This window comes from Lycium barbarum, chromosome 2 (genome assembly GCF_019175385.1).
Source record: "Lycium barbarum isolate Lr01 chromosome 2, ASM1917538v2, whole genome shotgun sequence".
Classification (NCBI taxonomy): domain Eukaryota; kingdom Viridiplantae; phylum Streptophyta; class Magnoliopsida; order Solanales; family Solanaceae; genus Lycium; species Lycium barbarum.
This window is the reverse complement of record NC_083338.1, coordinates 117,702,534-117,715,412: the sequence shown is the minus strand read 5'-3', so window position 1 is coordinate 117,715,412 and position 12,879 is coordinate 117,702,534. Positions and strand designations below refer to the sequence as shown.

The window sequence follows — 12,879 nt, the reverse complement described above, 5'->3', positions numbered from 1 at the left end:
GAAACAAGAAATTACTGAATATATCTCACTAAAAAAAAGGCAAGTTTGATGGATTCATAAAGGTAAGTTTAAAAGTTCATGGAGGCCAACTATGATAATACCATGAAGATTCTAGCCAACAATGATTACATTTCATACAAATATTTTCAAAAATCAAACAAAATAATTTCAAACGAAAATAAATTATAGCTAAATTAGCGGTTTGAGGTTGTCGTGGACCCCATGATTAGAGTGGTAACGAGCTGGCAAACCAAGTCGTAGACAGTCTGTTCATTACCCCCACCCCCGCAACACCCCCACCCCACCCCCACAATCTCTACAGAACATATACATATACACTCACCATCACCACCATTTCCTCCGCAACCTCATACCCACTTCTCAAAAATCTCTTCTTTAGCCCTTCTTAGTCTTCATTTCTCAATCCTCTTTTGTGTTTTTTCATATTTGGGTTACCGGAAAATCAAGAAAATGGCTGAAGAGACAAAGAAACCGGCAGCTTCTGAGACTACACCGGCGACAACAACTCAAGAGGTTGTTGTTGCTGATGTCCCTGTGCCGGAAAAGGAATCAACCCCTCAACCTGAACCGGTACCTGTCCCTGAGACACCGGAAAAATCTGCTGAAACTGAAACTGATAAGGAAAAAGATGCTCCAGTTACTGAATCTGCTTCGTTTAAAGAAGAGAGTAACAAAGTTGAAGAACTCCCAAATCCTGAACAAAAGGCTTTAAAGGAGTTGAAAAAGTTGGTTCAAGATGCTCTTAACAAACATGAATTCACTGCTCCACCGCCGCCACCACCTGTCAAGGAGGAGGAGAAAAAGGAAGAACCTGCTGCTGCACCGGCTGAGACACCGGCAACGGAAGAGCCGGTGAAGGAAGAAGAGAAGAAAGAAGCTGCTGCACCTGTTGTGGAAGAAAAGAAAGAAACCCCCCCTGTTGTGGAAGAGAAGAAAGAAGCTGCTGCACCTGTTGTGGAAGAGAAGAAGAAAGAAGTTGCACCACCAGCTCCCGCGGCAGCAGAGGCATCTGATCCTACCGTGAAAGTGACCGAAAAGGTTGCAACAGTGGAAGATGAGGGTGCTAAAACAGTTGAACAAATCAAGGAGACAATTGTTGAGGTGACTGCACCACCAGCACCTGTGGAGGAAGCAGCGGTTCCAGCAGCCGTTGAGGAAGCAAAGGAAGAAGAAGGCCCACCACCCCCACCAGAAGAAGTATCCATATGGGGAATTCCCTTATTGGCTGATGAAAGAAGTGATGTGATCCTTCTCAAGTTCCTCCGAGCAAGAGATTTTAAGGTGAAGGAAGCTTTCACCATGCTGAAGAGTGTTGTGGCATGGCGTAAGGAGTTTAACATTGATGAACTTTTGGAAGAAGATCTGTCAGGACTAGGATTGGAGAAAGTGGTGTACAATCATGGGATTGACAAGGAAGGACATCCTGTGTGTTACAATGCATTCGGGGCATTTCAGGACAATGAATTGTACCAGCATACTTTTGCTGACAAGGAAAACATGAACAAGTTCCTTAGATGGCGTATTCAGTTCATGGAGAAATCAATCAGGAATCTTGATTTTAGCCCTGATGGTATATGCACTTTTGTTCAGGTTATTGATCTCAAGAATTCACCTGGTCTTTACCTTTTTAAGAAAGAGCTTCGCCAGGCTACCAACCGTGCCCTTCAGTTACTCCAGGACAACTACCCTGAATTTGTTGCCAAACAGGTATAATCCTTTTCTCCAAATTGCATATTTCCAACCTGTTTTCATATGTATTCATTGATTCTTATACTAACAAAGTATGGTCCTTTCTGACATTTCTTGTAAATAGAATATGGTCCATCCTAACATTACAAGTGGGCAGAAAGGGGAAATCATTAATTTTAATTATTTTTTTACAATTCTGAATTGGGTATTTTACTGGAGTTTGGTGTTGATGGTAATTATGAAGGTGTTCATCAATGTGCCATGGTGGTATCCAGCTTACTACAGGATGATCAATGCAATTTTCACTACCAGGACCAAGAGCAAGTTTGTTTTTGCGGGCGCTTCAAGATCTGCTGAGACACTCTTCAAGTCAGTACTCTTTTAACTTCTTTTTCCTTTCTATTTCTCCTATATAGTGATGATTATTGACCTTAATTCTGCAATTGCTAATTCAGATACATTGTCCCTGAGCAAGTGCCAGTTCAATATGGTGGACTTAGCAGGGAGGGTGAACAGGAATTCATTATTGCTGACCCTGCCACTGAGGATACCGTTAAGCCTGCTTCCAAACACACCATTGAATTTCCAGTTACTGAGGTATACTAACTGTTCTAAGTATAATTAGATTTTGATATATTAAGCTATTTGTAAGATCACTTTAAACTCTAAAAAAAAAAAAAAAACCTTTTAAGTCAATATCTTGGGGCATAGGAACTGATTGGCAGTTGCAACTATTTTGTAAGTTCTCTGTTGTTTCAAATTTTTGTATTAATGGTGATAATTTGGGAATTTGCAGAAGACTACTCTGATGTGGGAAGCTAGAATAATAGGGTGGGATGTGTCCTATGGAGCTGAATTTGTGCCTAGTGCTGAAGGTGGATACACTATCATAGTAGAGAAATCAAGAAAGATTGCAGCAGCAGATGAAACAGTGATCACCAACAACTATAAGGCAACAGAACCAGGCAAGGTGGTGCTTACATTTGACAATCAAACATCTAAGAGAAAGAAACTTGTCTACAGATCCAAGACCAAGCCATCCGATTAAGACAAACATAGTATTATATGAATCTGTTGGTGAGGAGGGTTCTTTTGTTCTTTCATAGTTTTTTAAAATTCTATTTCCCTTGTTGATATTAATTTTATTTTTATTTTGAGTGTGGGATATTTATTTAATATTTGTTGGCATTTTTTTTATGGAATATTTTGGTTTTGGATTGTTTTCTGCTATATATGTGGAGGAAATAACCAGGGAGGTTTGCAATGGGGATGGAGAGGAAAACAGTGTGGAAAATGTATACTGGTTGTGGTTGTAATGTGTTGGTTGGAATGTGCACATAAAAACTTTGGTTACTGGCTGTTGATACATTCCTGTAATATTTGTGTAAAGCTAGTGTTGTTGTCCTTACTATTCTTTCTCTTTTTGTGCATGTTAGTGTTAATTAATGCCGCCCCACATTCCTTTGTCACTTTGCTCATACGAATTTTGTTCTGTTTTGTGTCCTTTATGTGATGATGATTCCAATATGTGATATTTTGCATACTACTATTTTTGAAATATCATACAAACTTGGATGCTCCTCTTAACAGAAAACTGCTCGATTTTGTAGTGTTGTTTTCTGTTGCATTTGAAATAGTTTGTTACTGATTAATCTTAAGTTTCGTTCTTTTCCTCATAAATAAATCCAAATACATCATTTTAACTCTTCTCCCCATAAGAACACTTGATGATTGATGTTATCATTAATTATGTAAATTAAATTTAACGTGATGCTACAAGTTAGAACTTGGAAGATGTGGCTTAAACTTTCATTTAAAACATGGATGGGCTTACTCTCCCTCGTATTATGTCTTTCTTTTGTTTTCAAATCAAATAAATACAAGACATATATTTTTCATGCACAACAATCACTTAAGTATATTCTTATGTTAATATTAATTAATAAATTAAATTATTAATTTGATGTAAACGTAGAAATTGGTTCATGGGGTGTAAATACTGGATAAAATAAGCATTTACCAAGAAAAAAATAAGGGGTTGAGAGAGAATTTAAATCCATTACTGAGTTGAATTAAATCCATCTAGACGAGTACTTTAACGCTTATATAATTCTTTTATACTATCAATATTTAACATGATTTGATAGGAAATTGTATTTTAAGAAACTAATAAAAATTAAAGAAAAAAGCATATTGGAATCACTTCAGTGGGAGAGAAAAGACTAATTGATCATAAGAACTGTTTCTCTTTTGAAAAAGTGGAAACAAAAATGCTTTAGAATATGAAAAGCGGGAGAAATACTGTCAAAGCACTTTGTTTGAAGAAAAGGATGAAAACACATCTGTATGAAGATCCGTCTTTCATTAACATAGTAAACGTTAAGATTCTTAGTTGGATGTAATTTGCTTTAGTTTAAGGTGAAACGCTTAAAAGATGAAAAACTAACATTAAAGTTAGGTTTCTAATCATTTTGTTCACCAACTTTTACTTATTTGAAGAAATGAGTTAGCATAAACCTTTATAACTCGAATGGAGAAAAATAGATCTTTTGTGTTATTTACATATTGTATGTGTAAAAATAAAAATCTCTAATATTATGAAGAAGAAGAAGAAAAAAACTAAAAGAAATCTATAAAGAACTACGAAACTAATGGATTGACACTAAAGAAGTGAATAAATACAGAGATTTAATATGTTAGTTCTTCTCTCATTGTCAATGAGTAGTTTTAGATGTCATGACCCCTAATTTTCAAAGGAAAGTGAAAGAGACCCCACCAATAATGTTATTTGGAAACATCATAGTACAAGTTTGTTTCTCTAACCCAAATATTTTTGGTGGAAGTTAAAATCTTTTGCCTCTAATTGCTAGAAGCATGCTGATACCTTTCCTAAAAATGAGGAAAATTGTGGAGGGGGAAAGAGGTAGGGATATTCAAGAGAAACAGTTGGAAAATGTGCTAATTGAGAAAGTTACAAGTGGTTTAGAGGAGGATAATAAGTTGGGAAAATGACATGATAATACTAGTTAAGACTCTATATTATAAAATATAGAGATATTTTTTCTTATTTACGAGACATAACAAGTTAATTACAAAACATACAAGATTTGGGTTATGCATAGATCCACGATTTTGGGCTAAAATTGAGGGATCCAATTCTAGGCAGTTACCCATTATTTCCATCTCTTTGCAAAAAATTTATCTCTTTACAAAAATATTCTTAACCTAATTTTATCTCAATTTTAAAACCACAATTTCACCCACTTCAAATAACGACTTCATCAATGAAAATACGCGAATTCATCTTCTTCAAACCGCTCCTTCATCATTTTTACTGTTCGACATCATTTTAGTGTATTAAAGTGTTTCTGATCTTATATTATTAGAGTTTAGGTGTGTTTGGGGTTCATCTGTTTGTGCAAAATAATGAGTAAAAAGCTTCAATGGATTTTCTTCGCCTTAAAAGTTCTAGAATTGCGGCTTCGACGAGTCTTAGAATATAGGCGGAACCGAACACAAAACATTGAAGAAGAAGAAGAAGAAGAAGACGAAGAAGAAGAAGAAGAAGAAAAAGAAGCCGAAATTGAAAGTTTAAAAACCAAAAAAAAAAGAGATTTATTTTATTGTTTTCACAGTTTGATTGTATGAATTATGTTTAGAATTTATATACTTTAGTTCTAGAATGTTTTCACAGTTGATTGTGTGGATTGTGTATATATAGTGGTGTATATCAGTTTTTTGAAGTATTTTTATTTCTGCGTATGAAATGTGTATAATTTCTAGATACCTTAATATCAACAATCTATTTTTGACTATTATCTTTTGAATTAAATGTGTATGAAAATCGGATTGTACCACCTTTTGAGATGTGTATGGTTACGGGGTGTATGAAATGTTTATAGATTGTGTATAGTACTTTTTTACAACCTTTTCCCTGAACCCCGTACATACAACTTTTTCCTACAACGATATATCATATGTTAAACATAAATCATACATGTTTTATACACCTTTTCTGAATTTAATACACAAATTATTCATGTACCAAAAAACATACTACTTTTATCCACAAATTCAATAGCTTTGGTTATAGATAGGATTGCTAGTAGTTTCTTTATTTTGGTTGTTTAACGAATTACAGTTGCTGTAGCGGGCGATTTTTTTATTTTCTAAATGTGAATAAAACTGAAATTTGAATTAACTGTTTCAATTAGAAGAAAGAAATGTTAAAATTTTGCGAGACATCATTGTGCACTTCAGCTGCATCAATTTCAGTGAGCATACTAGTTATGGGGGTTTCTTCTTCGTTAGACTCTATGGTGAATGAGGAGAGAGGATGAAATGAATTGGGGTTTTGAGGAAATATGAAATGGAGAAACTAGAAGGAAGTGAGAGAATATAGTAAGTGAGAAATTTTGGGAAGAAGATCACCCAATATCCGTTACTTGCTTGATTTTTGGGTTTATATATTTATCCTATGTTTTTACTGCATTTGTGTAGGGTTTGTAACTATTCTAATGTTATATTTTGTAAACTGAAAAGTATCGTCATATTCTGTATATATACCCTCTTGCTATGTATATATATGTTTTTGTCCCTAATAAGTTTCATGGATGAATTTTGTATGAAAGAAAACTAGAAGTTTAAGGGCCTGCTTGGAAGGACATATGAGAACTGGATTTGGATGTAATTACACAATTGACTTGTTTGTCTGACCAAGTAATTATATGATTAGTAAATGAGGAATAACTTAAAATCCTTAAAATGCTCCAATTCTGTGCTTAGATGACTTAAAATCCTTTGGAGAACAAGTTTTGTCTGAGGAGTTTTTGACTATTTTGAATACCATCAAAGGATGTGGTGCAGTGGATGAAGCTGTTGCTCCCTCCCTTAACTAGAGGTCTCGATTTCGAGTCCTGAGTTTGAAAAAATCCTTAATAGGGAGTGTTTCCCCCCGAATGGGCTCTAATGCGAGTACCAGACATCGAGTGAGAAACTAAAAAAAAAAAAAAAAAAAGACTAGTATTTCGAATAACTTGTTTACTTACCAAACGTTATAAAAAAATCATTCTAATCTCTTCGATCGAAACGATCCCAAAATTTTGCATTGAGAATTTCTCTTCTGAAATTATATTTTAAATATATGAGTCATATTCAAAACAAATTTTAAAAGGCGGAGGTCCATGTAGGCCTTTATGATTTTCCTATCATGTGGCGAATAATGCTTTGCTTAAGCCCCACAATTTTATTTTAGTATTATTTGTTTTATGAATTAAATTAAACTTAAAATATATTTTTAAAATAATGAAAAGACTATATGAAAAATGAATTAAGTATCTAAGCGCACGCACGCACAATATTATCTATATAAGCGACAATCAGATACTTAAAAGATAATTTTAAAAACCGATGTATGATAAGCTTGCAATAAACGTTATTGAAGCAATATATGGATATTTTTTAAAAAAAAAAATCACTCGGTGTCTGTATCTGTATCTGAATTGGAGCTCTGCTATATCTGAATTCACACCGCATAGTATTGGAGAAAAAGCGCTCTCTACAAAAAATAAAAAAATAAAAAAAAATCATATTGAGGGTTCAAACCTAATACCTCTTATAAATAAATAAAAAAAAAATACCTCTTATTAATAGGTAGTTGAAATGCATAGTGTAAGGGATCAATATCCACCTACCTACATGTCAGTTAGGGCATTGAGAGGCTACATTACTTTGAGTCTAGTCTCCTATTTTGTAACTAAAACAATACTTTTGACTTCACGATAATTGGTTATATTAGGATAGTATCAAACATCGTGAAGATATATAAATATGATCAACCGAGCCAAGATTGTTTGATGTGACCACATGTATGTCTATTATAAGTAAGAGATAAACTCAAAAAAAAAAAATAGGTAATACTCTTTGTTTTAATTTGTTTATCGTGCTTTTCCTTTAGTCCGTTTTAAAAAGGATATTTGTTTTTTAATTTGATAACTTCTTAATTTTAACATTCTACATAATATGTTTTAGACAACAAGATTAAAAAGTATTTCGATATGTTACATATTTTTAATTAATAATTGTAAAATTCAAAAATCTTTTGTATTTTTTTAGAATTTATATCTAATTAAATTAAAACAAATAAATTGAAACGAAAGAAGTCAGAGAATGACATTGCCATGAAACACCTTAATAAATTGATAACAAGCATGTCCACTTGTAAATGATTTTGATTAGACCTTGGGTCATGTTATCGATAAGGCCTAGGAGCGATGGTATCATGGTCAACTTTAATGTCATAGTGGCACGTAGGCCCAGCATGTGATGTGGCAAACAAAATCGCCAATTGCCCTTCTTTGGGGTGGTCTTTAAATTTTGCCCCTCATATTTGAAATCTTTAAATTTTACCCTTCGATTAAAATCTATGGGTTCCAGGTTTGAACCCCCACACAGTAAAAATTTTAAAAAAAATTCGCAAGGCAGAGTTTAAATTTCGCTATGCCCCCATCAGCATACACTTGTAAAGGAATTATCAAAGTTATGCTGGACCCGGCATACTTATGCCTTATGGGCAGACTTGGCATAAGTATGCCGGCTCCGGCATAACTTTGATAATTCCTTCACAAGTTTATGCCGGGTCCGACATAAAAGTTTGCCCATTAAAAGTATGCCCCCACCGGCATAAACTTGTGAAGGAATTACCGAAGTTATGCCGGATCCGGCATACTTATGCCTTATGGGCAGACTTGGCATAAGTATGTCGGGTCCGGCATAACTTTGATAATTCCTTCACAAGTTTATGCCGGGTCCGGCATAAAAGTTTGCCCATTAAAAGTATGCCCCCACCGGCATAAACTTGTGAAGGAATTACCAAAGTTATGCCGGACCCGACATACTTATGTCTTATGGGCAGACTTGGCATAAGTATGCCGGGTCCGGCATAACTTTGAAAATTCCTTCACAAGTTTATGTCGGGTCCGACATAAAAGTTTGCCCATTAAAAGTATGCCCCCACGGGCATAAAATTGTGAAGGAATTACCAAAGTTATGTCGGACCCGCCATACTTATGCCAAGTCTGCCCATAAGGCATGAGTATGCCGGGTCCGACATAAATTTGGTAATTCCTTAACAAGAGTATGCCGGGTCCGGCATACACGCGACTCAAACCTTGCCTCACAATTTTTTTTTTAATTTATTCTTGAGCGGGGGTTCAAACTCAGAACCTCATGATTTCTGTGTGAACGCTCAGAGTTGCAATGCGAAGGGCAAAAATTAAAGACCAGCAATATGAGGGGCAAAATTTAAAGACCACCCCAAAAGAAGGGCAATCCGCGCAAAAAAAATGAACAAAATCTTCATTCTCTATTGAGTTACTCCGGTCGTTTTTTTTTTTTTTTTTTGAGTTTGTTTTAAAAAATTATTTTTTTCTGAGTTTGATAATTTTTTAATCCAAACATGCAACATGACATATATATATATATATATATATATATAAAAGAATTAAAGGCTATTTTGATACGTTATATATATCTTTAATTTAAAATAATATAATTCAAATTTTTTTTTTTATTTTCTTACACTTCGTGTCAAGTGGCCGAAACCTAAATGACCCAAAAAGTAATCATAATGACCAAAGTATTGGCCAAAAACTATTTTGATAAAAACTACCTTTAATGCACAAATTTAGTGCGTTAAAAGAGTCAACTAGACAGGCATGGCCAAACGGCTAGTTGACTCCTATAACACACTCGCTTAATAGTTGGGTTCCAATGAGACCATGTTTTGTCAAATTAGATCACTTACGCTGTTATTTACTAACAGATCAGACAAAGTAGCCATAATAATCAAAGTATTTGCCAAAAGCTACCTTTAATGCACAAATTTAGTGCATTAAAAGAGTTAACTGGACGGGCGTGGCCTAACGGCCATTACGTTTCAATTGACTCTTATAACACACTCGCTTAATATTTGTGTTCAAATGAGACCATGTTATTGTCAAATAAGCTCACTTACGCCCTTATTTACTAACAGATCGAACAATTAGGAATAACTTCGAAATATGTTTTTTATTGCAAATGACCTTTACTGGTTTATCAGGCGACATATTTCTCTTGTTACGTGTATTCTCAAATTCTCAGATTACTCGATTAGAAAATTAGGCCTAAAATTCTCAAATTCACCTATCAATCCAATAAAACTGAGTAGAGTTATCAAAAGAGTGATAAATAATCATTACCTTGTGTTTGTAGGTCAAATTTAATGCGTTGGATATCACCCATGAGCTCCACTTTTAAAAAAATGACATAAAATATTATCTCAAATTAATCACTGCCCAATTTATACTCAGGTGCTTCATTCATCACGATCGTGGACCTACTCCCACAATTGCAGAGGTTGATCATTTCAGACCTTCGCTTTTATAGTCAAGCTCACACTATTACGGATAGTCAAAACTTTTGACCTACACATTCGCGGTCATGGAGAACAAAATTCTCCTTGACTAGTCAACCCTTCATCGCAATCGCGACATCAGAAATTTCAGCAACTATTTTTATATTGCAAACTTGTTCGAAACAACCTTGAGCCTCTCAGTTCTCAATCCAATTCATACCAACAAGTTATAAACAGTAATTGAAACTTATACACATAATCAAAATTCAAACGGAACACAAATACTGACACTGAGGGGTCAGGGTAAAATTTATTGATTTTTAACAAAAGAAACTTAAAGAAATCACAAAGAAGGGCTAAGATAAATATACTGACAATGCAGTCAAAGGGACCTGTTTTATTAATAACTCAAAAATATAAAGTTATAACTTCAATTCCTAACTGAAAGCAAAAAAAAATATGATAATGACTTATCTGCAAAATCAAATCACAAAGAACGAGGAAACTAACTCCTAAATTCAAGCCACAATGGACTCTTATAGGAAAATGATTTGTAATCCTAAAAGCTAGTTACTGATAAACTGATTTTCTGCAAAAAATTTAGAGATAAAGCAGTTATCTATTTTAATTCTGTAATATCCTGAGACATATTGTCAACACTCCTCCTTGGATCATGAATTGTATATTGTAGTCTTGGCTGGAATTGACCTCGTGAATAAATCTAGTTACCAATTCATTTTTGGTCTTGCAGTTAGCTTGATTCACTTGTCCAAGTTGCCGATCTTAATTATCATCAAAAGATTATGACTTGTGTTCATCTTCTGTTGGATCAAATGAGAAATTTTGACCTCTCATTTTAATTCGTAAACTCTTCTGCTTAGTTGCATAAAAGATTTAACAATACTTGTCTTCAAATTACAATTTAAATTCTTTTTTCATTAGCTAGGCAATACTCAACAGATTTTGATCAATATCAAACACATAAAGAAATCTGAAATTATTTTTGTACGGGAACTTATTTGATTGCAATGGCCCCTTTTCATTTTGCAAGGATATAGTCATCATTCTCGATTTGACTTTCTTGTTTCTACAAACATGTACTTTTTAAAAAGATTTCGGTCATGTGCTTGTGATTTTGACAATTAACGCCAATCATCTAAAAATCAGACTTCTTGATTAAAAATATGTTGCCACAAACAAGTAATTTTCTTCTTCCTCCTTGGCGACTTGAACATCTGCTTTACACTTTTGAGATTTATTTTTGCAAAAATCGCAACTTCATGATCAAGTTGGTTGCACATCTTGCATGTTGTATCTGGCCTCTTCCAATATTTAATTAGGGGATGATTTTTTTGCCACTGACAAGGTGGGTAATTTTTTTTTTCTTTTTTTAATTATTATACTTGCTTTCTTGTTGTTCTTTTTTAAATTATTATACTTGCTTTCTTGTTGTTGTTGTTGGTTTTCAAGGCTCCTCAACCATACTTTCTTGCTTATAATAACTTCAATGTATTTCTCAATTCTACCAAGGTAATTTTGTACAAATCATTTATGTTTTTCAAGATAGTTAAAGATACTTGATAACATTCAAGCATCATAACTAAAAAATTTCAACAATTCTTGAACCTTCAAATTTAGTGCCAATCAATAGATCTGAGTACTCTTTAACACTCTCAGATTCATTCATCTCCTGCGACTCGGATTCCCTTATTAAATTCAACACCGTCATGTCTTGTATTCTTTTATCTCTTGAATATTCTTTATTAATATAATCATAAAATTAATTTTCTGATTTGAGAACAATAACTCTCGTGAAAATTATTGCAGACACACTAGCACATAAAGTTATTTTCGCCTTTGTTTTTCTGATTTTCTTTTTTCTTTTAACTTTTGATATGGGCCACAGTGAGATATATTGAGCAGTGAAAGAATATCATAATCCTCTTCTGCGACCTCTCAAAGATTTAAGTCCTCAATGTAAGTCTCCATTCTCATTGTCCACAGTTGATAATTTTCACCATCAAAGATTGGAGGACCAATAGGGAAAAACTCGTTTCAGTCTTCATCTCACTTAAAAAAAAAAAATCACTCACACAATTTCCTTAAGAAGACGACATTGATACCAATTTTTGGGTTTTAACAAAAGACACTTAGAAAAATAACAAAGAAAGGCTAAGAGAAATATAATGGTAAGAGAACTGTTTTTTATTAACTTAGAAATATACATTTATAGCTTCAATTCCTAACCTAAAAAAAAAAAAAAAGAAAAAAAAGAGGGGCTACTGGCTTATCTGTAAAACCAAATAAATAACAAGAAAGAGGAAATTAACTCTTAAATTCAAGCCACAAAGGACTATTATAGAAAATAATTTGAAATTCTAAAAGTTAGCTATTGATTTTCTGCAGAACATTTTTAAGATAATGCAGCTATCTACTTTATTTATGTAATATTCTCATACATATTGTCGACAAAACTAAAGAATTTTGCAAAATATAAGGGCAAATTTAAACATTTTTCTTTCTTAAATATCCTCACCATGTCGAACTAGAGTTAGACTTTGCATGTTAGTTCTAAGATTAGTCATTTCACATTTATAGCTCTTTTTCCAAACTGCTATAACATGAATTTCTTATTCAAAATAGGTCCCTCATGGCTTCATTCAATTATTTTGTCCAGGGGTGTATTTATTTGAAGGAGTTTTGGTTCACGTCTATTCATTCTCCTCTATCTATACTATATATATATTAACATTATATGTATGTGTGCACTCAAGCTT

General features: G+C 33.6%; 1 protein-coding gene across 1 annotated transcript; it reads left to right on the top strand.

Moving 5' to 3' along the window:
- The first annotated feature begins 345 nt into the window (after window positions 1-345).
- On the top strand, window positions 346-3,063 carry LOC132626900 (patellin-1-like). Its single transcript, XM_060341927.1, has 4 exons — window positions 346-1,728; window positions 1,955-2,079; window positions 2,166-2,307; window positions 2,507-3,063. Exons 1-4 carry the CDS (start codon window positions 472-474, stop codon window positions 2,756-2,758), a joined length of 1,776 nt encoding a protein of 591 aa, XP_060197910.1. The 5' UTR covers window positions 346-471; the 3' UTR covers window positions 2,759-3,063.
- Window positions 3,064-12,879: the final 9,816 nt, after the last annotated feature.

What these genes read in the sequence shown, in the direction of transcription:
- LOC132626900 (XM_060341927.1), top strand. Translation starts at nt 472, where the DNA reads ATGGCTGAAGAGACAAAGAAACCGGCAGCTTCTGAGACTACACCGGCG. An exon ending in CTGAATTTGTTGCCAAACAG is followed by an intron (nt 1,729 to 1,954) that starts GTATAATCCTTT and finishes GTAATTATGAAG; the next exon opens with GTGTTCATCAATGTGCCATG. An exon ending in TCTGCTGAGACACTCTTCAA is followed by an intron (nt 2,080 to 2,165) that starts GTCAGTACTCTT and finishes TTGCTAATTCAG; the next exon opens with ATACATTGTCCCTGAGCAAG.